This window comes from Austrofundulus limnaeus, unplaced genomic scaffold (genome assembly GCF_001266775.1).
Source record: "Austrofundulus limnaeus strain Quisiro unplaced genomic scaffold, Austrofundulus_limnaeus-1.0 Scaffold24, whole genome shotgun sequence".
Classification (NCBI taxonomy): domain Eukaryota; kingdom Metazoa; phylum Chordata; class Actinopteri; order Cyprinodontiformes; family Rivulidae; genus Austrofundulus; species Austrofundulus limnaeus.
In genome coordinates this window covers 1,536,200-1,545,566 of record NW_013952426.1, presented here as the reverse complement: position 1 = coordinate 1,545,566, position 9,367 = coordinate 1,536,200, and the positions used below count along the sequence as shown (strand labels likewise).

General features: G+C 38.8%; 1 protein-coding gene across 2 annotated transcripts in view; it reads right to left on the bottom strand.

Annotated features, from left to right (window-relative positions):
* Positions 1–115: 115 nt before the first annotated feature.
* The window catches only part of LOC106514928 (E3 ubiquitin-protein ligase MARCH6), a gene marked incomplete in the record, with an annotated part of 19,145 nt that continues 9,893 nt past the window's right edge, over positions 116–9,367 (bottom strand). For both annotated transcript variants that reach the window (XM_014004465.1, XM_014004467.1), the window contains 12 exon segments: positions 116–1,202; positions 1,440–1,575; positions 3,226–3,358; positions 3,612–3,701; positions 5,288–5,422; positions 5,531–5,712; positions 5,807–5,876; positions 5,973–6,165; positions 6,366–6,503; positions 6,665–6,765; positions 8,819–8,938; positions 9,049–9,183. In XM_014004465.1, coding sequence (XP_013859919.1) covers positions 1,124–1,202; positions 1,440–1,575; positions 3,226–3,358; positions 3,612–3,701; positions 5,288–5,422; positions 5,531–5,712; positions 5,807–5,876; positions 5,973–6,165; positions 6,366–6,503; positions 6,665–6,765; positions 8,819–8,938; positions 9,049–9,183 — 1,512 coding nt within the window.

The following is a 9,367-nucleotide window of genomic DNA, read 5'->3' as shown; positions in this document are numbered from 1 at the left end:
GACATCGCGGTTGGAATTATCAAAGGTTTTTGACACCTGAGAGACACCGTAGCAACTCCTTTGTGTTTGGAAGCAGGGGGTGGGGGTGGGGGGAGGACCAGGGAGGATGATTCAACCACTAGATGTCACTGRAAATAAATCCTACACACTGTGCCTTTAAAACATTGTCCTATTGTTGTGTTTAAGTTTCCTGCCCAGAGGAACAACACTAACAATATAATGATGAATTAGTTTTTACGGACAAAAGTAGCTTCAACATTTATTTTAAGCTGTGTAGCTCTTGTTTTTACCCTTCAGGAGTTAAAACAAAAAGTTGAATTGATTGACCTTGTTTTGAAATGTTTGGAAAAAAAAGCATCAGTCTGTAAATAAACACCAGCCTCTTGTTAAAATTCAGAGAGCAACATCTCGAGGAAAAAGTTGTGTCCTTGACATTGTCTTCAAGAAAACATTTTCCCTCATTCTTTTACTGAATATAATCCTCAGAGGACACACCTATTTCAGAAACATTAAACACACCTAAATAAAATATGTTTTCCTTATCAGAGCGTGGATGAGAAAACTCTACAGGACTATGGAAGCAAGTCCACTGAAGTCCAAAAATCTCATCCGCAGCTCTGAAAACATATAAGACACTCGACATAAACTACTTTACAACAATCAAAGCGAAGCACAATCTGAGGTAAAATAAAAATAAAAATAAAAATCAATGCTCGACGTAACCAGACCTTCAGCCAAAGATTTATAAAAATCAAGCAAAATTGAAAACTACACCTGAGTTGGAGGCTACAAACTGACAATTAACAGAAACAGTGAGTGTATTTGTGGTTCTGAAGTTTAAGTTGGAGCTTTGCACGTTTGTTAAGAACTTTGCTCAGATTTTCAATTTTCACATCAAAATGACCGAGGTGGGTGGGTTGTGCCCTCGCTCGTTGGCCTCCCAGCCTGAGGGGGAGAAGTGTTGGTGAATAAAAAGGATGAGGCTGCAGTCAAAGGTTTGTAAGTGTTGTTTGATGTTGGTAGTTGGGAAGTGGTAAAAAGCAAAAATAAAAATAAAAAATAAAATAAGAGTTCACCACATGAGCAGCTGGTTGCTCCTGGTGATCTAACAGCAGTGTGAGCTCTATGAGCTGCTGTAAGATGTGGATGAATTTCTGCTCATTTTCCGTTCGTAGTTTACCAACCGCTGTCCAACCAGGTATCTGTAAAATAAGAAAATTAAATCTTTAATAAACTGCTTTAAAATCTTCCATCTTAAGTCTAAAAGATCAAATTTGTCTAAAATTTTTTCTTCTTTTATTCAGCTCTGATCTTTGCTTGTGACGTTCATCAAAATGTCACTTCTCACACCCACAACCTGAGTGAAGTTTCTCCGAACACACACTGATCTCACTGCCTTCAAGTTCAAGTTGGCACAAAAGATTTCAGAGTCTACTAACTTGTCATTTTTGATGTGTTCGTAGAGGCGTTTGAACTGTCGAATCTGAAAGGACAGTACGGCCAACAGTATGACCACCATCAGCAGGAAGGGGTAGATTCTCCTCTCCACCAGAGTCTGCATCTCTGCCTGCACTCCTGCAAACAGTAAAAGGAGAGAAGAAATGGCATTAAATGTGGATGATGAGATAAGAGTAGTGAAGACAGCCTGGCCTGATTTGAAGTAGCTACCTGGGTTTCTGACTAACATTATTTAGGTTGTTGTGAATAAAAAAAAGCTGAGGGAAACGTTTAAAAACAGCATGAAAATTGTTCACTAATACATCTAAAGCCCTGTTCATTTTGCTTTTCTAAATGTCCACAGCTATTGTATTTTGATTTCCTTCAGTCTTTTTCTTTCTAGATAAAACTTCAGGACTTTATAACCCATCCCATTAGGCTTCTAACTGTTTGATGGAAAAGTAAGCAAACCAATGGCTACAAACAAATTTGTCTGTGTTGCACACATTTAGACACAATGTTGATAAACAAAAACAGTTTTAGCTATTAACAGGTGTTTTTAGTTGGTTTAACATCAAAATTTCATTATTTACTATCCTCAAAAAGGCATCAATCACATGCGTCAAAGTCAAGGCCCACGGGCCAAAGGTGGCCCGCCACTGCATTTTATGTAGCCTGCGAGAGCTTCAAAGATGCATTAATGTCTTAAAATATGTGCATGCTGCTTTAAAGCCAGCATTGATCATAAACTTCATATCCTATAACACATGAAAATTATTTTACCAACAAAATGACAGCATTCCACCACCAGGTGGTGGTGCACAAGGTTCAAAGGTAGTCGGAGAAAGTTTGCCATGTTTTGCTGCAGCCCAGTTGTACCGGTTGTAAATTTAAACTGAAACACCCCCTCTAGTGGGAATTCCCTGTTGGAAAGTGGGAGAGTTCAGAATTCAAGATGGCTGCTACTTACCGCAACTCAACAGGGAAGAAAACTCTCTAACTTTTACATTTAATAGTTTATCTGTATTATTTATTTCCCATTTGGTTAGTCTTACTTTGGTACTTTAGTGTTTTGATTTTGTGTTGTGTAAATGTTTTGTTTTTGATTAAATGAAAATAATTTATACATAAAAAAAATACCTCGTAGAGCTCTGTTTTTTTTTGTTAGCGGTGCTCAGCCGTAGCAATGTGAAAAGGAACATAGTTTTTAATACAAAATGTGGAAGTTAATTACAATCAGCCATTTGAGGGAAACCCTAATGCTCTTGTGGCCCATTGGTTTTTGTATTTAGACATTTTGCTGTCTCTATAGTGGATGCACATGAGAAATACCAGTGCCCACTGTTAACAACAGCCATAAGAATTTGTAGACGAAGCCAAGTATTCAACATCTAAGTATTGCACACTTATTGTACATTTTTGTGTTTTCTTTTACCTGTTGTTGCTCAGAGAAAAGTGTAATTGAAATACAACCAGAAAGCGGGTCCTTATTAGCGAAGTCCAACAATTTTGATCGACTTAGTAAATGACTGTGTACTAGCAGAGTATTTTAAAATCTTGGAACCAGAATAATTAAAACAGAGACTTTGTTCTTTATTAGGTCACCTTTCATCCCATTCAACAAGAGATGGAAAACAGCATTAAAAGAGATTATATAAAAATTCATAAAAAACAAAAACTACTGATGTTTTTTTCACCAACTTGCAACCTGACCATTGTAAGGAAATGATAGGAGTAAGGGAAAAATAAATGTCGAACTGTGACATGTAAACATTCAGCGTGACTTACCCAGAATGGGTGTAATGCCTTTCGAGATGGTGTAGGGCACGCAGAGAGACAACAACAGGACACAGATGACGGGGGCGGCCAGACTTCGAATGATAAAATGGAGGTCGATGTTTCTGATGCCATTAGCATACACCTGCAGGAAAAAGAGACAGATTTCCTCTTCACTCCGAGGCCTGTTGAGTACTTTGGTCCTTCATAATGATAAAACAAATTTGCATTTTTGTGAATTTGGAAGAAAGGATCATCAATGTGAAGCAGACAGTTTCTTGGTGTTTTAAAAACAAATTCTTACAGATTCTGAAGGTTTTAACATTTTTAACAAAGTATCATCATCAGTCTAATCGTATCTTTGGGTTGAGTAAAAGTKGAATTAATGTAACACTGACCTGTTCAATGACTGTTTTGAGCCACCACTGAGGGCCCATTAGTGTTATGGCAGCAATGATTTTGGCATGAAGGACGCCCAAAGCCCAGTCCTACAACACGAACACAAAAACATATAAAAATCACCTAAATTATTTGTTCTGTGCTCTAATCTATGAACTCAGTTATTATGCAGAAACCAAATACACCCAATCAGTCTTTCTCCATCACAAAGTGTGCTGTATCAAATGGTCTAACTTTGAAATCTGAACTCATACGTGAAGCAATGATAAATATAAACAAAAGCTGCTGAAGCAAAAAATCAATTATAAACTAGTTTTTATTAAAAAAAACTTTTCTTTGAGCTACAAATAACCCTAGTCCGTGTGCAGCAAGCTGTAAAACAACAAAAGATAAACTTGCCATACTTCATGAAAATAAATTACATTAATGTCATTTAAACAGTTTATTTACATATAAATAAAAAGTTCTCTGCTGTGTAGGTAGTTTTATCATGCAGCTGAATTCTCCTCTGAAGGAAATACACAAATATTTTCAGCCTAGAAGTTGTTATTTATACTGAATATACAGGGTGAGTCAAAAGTCACAGGACACCCTTTTTTCCTGAAAGAAAAAGGAAATGAAAGATCTGAATACCCCAGACCGTAATGGATGAGGAGACCTATCTCTTAGGCTATGTCCAGAACAAGGCCGCCATCTTGAAAGCTGCCAAGTTGTTCCAAAGACCGGAACCCCTTACCCATTACTTGCAGGGATATTTCGATATGTTGCTTTCCCCTTTCTTTCTGAAAATAAAGGTTGTCCTGTAACTTCTGACTAACCCTGTATACAAAATTAAACTTCCAGTCAGAAGTCAGACATGAATACAGGGCCTGACATTCACTGCAGGATTGGACGTATTGTGTACTGTATAATGAATCCCCGCAAATATATACTTTTATAATGCAGGAAATCCCAGCATGAGATAAATTCCTGTAATGTGTAATAATGTGGAAATTTGCATCTATTTTCAGATGACGCCCCGGACCGTTACTGATCTTCTGATCACCTCAATCCACAGAGGCGGAGAGTGGGGGCTGAAACTCCCCACCTCTGTACCTCAGAGGGAGGTAGTGACAGAACAGGGGGCGCCAACCCGTTGATCGTGATCGACCTGTAGATTTCGAGAGTTTGCTCGTAGATCGTGACAATTTCAGGAAAATAAAATGCACCATTTGTGAAAGAAAAAAACAACCAAAAAATGGCAAAAAAAAATAAGAGCTAATCTGACTCTGCACTGTCCCACACACCACACTTCTGTATCTTGAAGATTAACCCTTTAGTGCACAGATATTCAGATGTTTACCTCCCAGAACATAGGAAAACAAATTATTTTTGCAGTTTTTGGGAGTTTTTTCTATACTTGTTTTTTCATATCTATGCAGCACATATTACATAACTGATATTTTGTATCTACAAGAGTTAGTACAATGAATAGTAAAAAAAAACAGGCGTACACGAAAAAAGCCCAAATGCCTACTCTTTATTTATTACATTTAGAAACTCTGGTGTCCTTTCCCCCTAAATCTGTAATCAAGAAATCTGTTTTCATTCTGCTCAGGAAGTGAAATTTTTTTTTATAAAAAGTGCCTCAGTCATTATGTGGTCAGACCTCATATGTGAGGATATTCAAACATACCTGCCAGGGGTAGAAGAGAGGGGTCTGGTCGAGTGGGACTCTGAGAGGAGCGACAATGACCAGCTCAAACAGCAGACCTAGCAGCAGAGGGATCACTCCGGCTAACATCATGGCTACCACAATGGTCTTGAAGATCTGTTCTCACATCATCACATACAAACAACCCAGATCCATATTACTGCTTACAACAAAGAGGGATATGCAGTTTGTGTCAAAACATTATAATTTTTTTTTCAACGCTACCATGAGCGTCCACTCGTGGACTTTGATCAGGATGACCGTCCTTCCCTGTGGCATCCAGGACAGAAGCACTGTGGCGGCTCGAATGGACAGCCAGCAGACATACAGACCGCTGGCTGCTGTGTACAGCTCGTGAACCATCACACTGCCCATCCAGAGAGACATCATCCACCGACCCACACACACTGAGGAGAACAGAAAACAGAGAGACGCACAAGCCTTTTAATGACTGCAGCCACAGGAAGAAAACACATCAGTTAACATTAGCTCGTGGCTTACCTGGCAGTGTGAGACAGATCAAACTTGCTAGTAACAGAGTCACACACATGAAGACCACCAGCAGAATGATCTAAACAAGAATTCAGACAAAACAACCGATAACACCAGCATTTAATATGATGAATTAAATCTATTTGAATCTGATTAAGTTCTCAGTTTGAAGCACCTTGAGGGAGAAGTTGTGGGGCCGGTGGTATGGCTGGAAACCCACAGGTCCACCCTGCTGCAGAATGGCTTGGTGGGCAGCATGAAGACCCTCCCTAAGACCAGGAATCCGGTTGTTGTTAAGCCGACCAGGAAGGTTATTAGGTTGGTTCTCCTCCTCCTCGTGGTCCCCCAAAAGATACGAGTGAAGGTCACTGAAGGAATTATTTTATTTTAGTGCTTTTTTTGTTAAATAACAGGATCACAAGACAAGAGAGTAAAAACAACAAAAGTGAGGGTCTTTTTGTGATTAAAAACATCATTAACATCCAGTAACTAACACTGTTGCTACATTATACCCTGTTAAATCTACGAGTGTATGTGTATGTGTACTGTATGTGCATCTGAGACATACAGCACGTATCCAGCTGTGAAGGTCCAGGCGTGGACGAGGCGTTTGAGCCACTGGCGGGTGTGGCCCTGCTCCAACAACGCCGGCAGAACGACCTGAAGCAGCAGCAGCTCCAGTGACAGCTCACTGACCGGGGCGTCACTGCAGCAACAGGACATGAAACAAACAAGAGTCACTTCGTATTCACAGCATTACTGCAGATGCTGACTTCTTTTCTGTGGCAACTCTTTTGTTTTAGTTCGGCATAAACAGGTTGTGTAATTTTTAGCTACCAGTCAGATTATATGTTGAAACTTTTGTACCTGTAAAGCATGACGTTGTAGGGGAGGAAGGTTGGGAAGAGAAGTTTAATAATCCTGATTGGAAGCCAAAGCATCAGCAGAACTATTGAACCAAAAACCACCTGGAAACAAACACACACACACACACACACACACACACACACACAAATGTAACCTTGTTATTAACTCTTAGTCAATATATTAAAAATCTTGACGCCCTATAAATTACTTAAGTTCAAGCAAATTTCAAACATTTTTTGTCATAAAAAGCTTAAAAGGTTAAGCTTTTTTAAAAAAAAACAATACAAAAAATTGATATTTATCTAAATATGCATTAAATTTTACAGAAACAGAGATGATAGTGAAAAAAAAATCCTGAGCCTGAACATTTTTACATTTATCACGGAGCATTGTTGTGCCCATTATGAAAGGGCTGTTAAACAATTTAGAAACTTCCTTGTATTTTAAAATACTTGAACATTAAAAACCACATGACTGATAATAAAACAAACTAGGAAAAAACAAAATCAACAGAATTTGTAAAAACTGTCATTTATATCTCATATTTGATAAATAAACGCATTACATTTTTCATAAAGTCTGGTTCCATATATAAAGAATTTTGCTTATTAAAACGTCCAAATGGTCTGTTTTTAATACAGTATATCTAGCTGACATTTATAATGAACTAAAAACTCCTTCACACAGGAKGTTAGAATGAAGTCATTGTGGGTTTTGGAGGAAAAAAAAAATCTAGATTTAAACAGAGACACACCTTTGCTACACTTCTGTTTAAACAAAGCTATCACTTTTAGTGTTAATATTATTTAATTCAGATAACTAAAGTAATATAAACAGCCAGTTAAAATGGATATAAGCTGCACTCCGACGCCATGGTGGCTTCTCAACATTTTGCACAGCACCTGTCTCATTTCTCTCATTGGTCGATGTTGTCCAGATCACTTCTATAAAATTCATCAGACGTTTTTACTGCCTGCTCCTCGGCTCCCATCTGCTCCTACCTTCTTCCTCGCTCCACCTGTATGCTACTGTCCAGTACTCCTGGTGGCTCATAACCGACATACTGGTTTAAATAGCCTGAACACGTTCGGAAAGTTTTGTCGCGTCTGCCAGTGAACTGTTTCCCAGGGGACACTTGTCCTCGCAGCACCGCTATGTGCGTTAGCAAGCTAATGTTATTGTTGGAGCAGCTTGTTGCAGCGGCGGGTGGCGATTTCGCTGCTTATATTGACTGACGTTAAAAAAAAACATCCCGTTTTCGCCATCGCTGAATGTAGTAAACACCTCTTCAGTGGCGTGCACGGTTAAATTAAACACGAAACGTTGTTATGGAGACGTGGAGACGCGTGGAGATTTTAGCGTGCTTCTATTGTGAAAAGCCCGGGGGAAATAGTTTGTAGTGGAAATGAGTTGACTGGTGTATAGGGTGAGTTGTCCTGTTAATCTTTATTAAAATAACATAAAACAATAAACCTGATCATAATCTTTTCTTAAACCTCCTCCTTCACGACTGGACCAAAATGCATGACTACTGTCTACAACCACCAGTCAGAGAAAAGACACAGAGGGAAACAGCGACACAGACAGAGGTACAGTAAAAGAAAAAAGTCAATAAGCGTTTGTACATTTTATTATCAGCTGACCTGTGATGAAAAGAAAAATACCGCGATATACCGTGAAACAGGTGTAAATGTTGAAAATACTGTGATATAAAATTTTGGTCATACCGCCCAGCACTACTGTCCAGCTAACTTTAGCATCCACTGTGCGGCTGCCTCATCTTTCTCAGGTGGAAGAATCAGTAAACATCTTTCTGCAGTTATCGTCTCTGACAGCTGGCTTCAAAAAACCTGCCAGCTTCGATATGATCTCCGGTTCTTTTCCAGACTTGCTCTGACAAAAATAAATTGAGCACTGCTCCAACTTCTGCTGGTTTTGTCGTGATCCAAGTCCACACCTGATTTCTGATTAGCTAGCAGGCCTGAGACGCCGACTCCCTATTAATTGTTGCTACACGAGAAAAAAATATGCTTTTGTGTAAAAGTTTTTCTTTAAAGAAAAGATACGATGTTAAAACTAGATATGGAGATAGTAAAGCTTAGTTATTTTTTTTATTTATTTTGACACAATGAAGTGGGAGGAGTTTGGACTCACCACTGACAGTATAAACCTCCTGAGGTGTCGGTAGATAGGCAGGTGGATCATCTCCTGCACTGGGTTGAAGTCTGGATCGTTCAGGTTCCTCAAAAACCACAGAACGCCTGGTCGAAGAACCTGCACACACACAAACGTTAAAGCTAAGGGGAAAAAAAGCTGAAGGTTTTGAGCTACATATTTTATAGGTTTTTATATGTCACGACACTCATCTGTGACTTTTGATTTACCTCTCGAAGCAGAAGGATGAAGGAAGCAAAGTAAAATACGTAGACCATGCCAACCAGCCAGTGAAGGAACATGGTGGTGCCAGGAGCCGAGTCAAAACTTTGTAGCCGGTCTTTAAGGGTCGCGTCAAACATTTCCTGCAATAAATTAAAGGACAGGTATTTTCATATTATTACTAAAATGAACATGTTTATAAAAGCTGGTGCCCTTAKTGTAAAATCTGAGGATGTTTTTCCTTCCTAATTGTCAGAGTTGTAAAGTAACTAAGTACAAATACTTTGTTACTCTACTTAAGTAGAATTTTTGGGTATCTGTACTTTA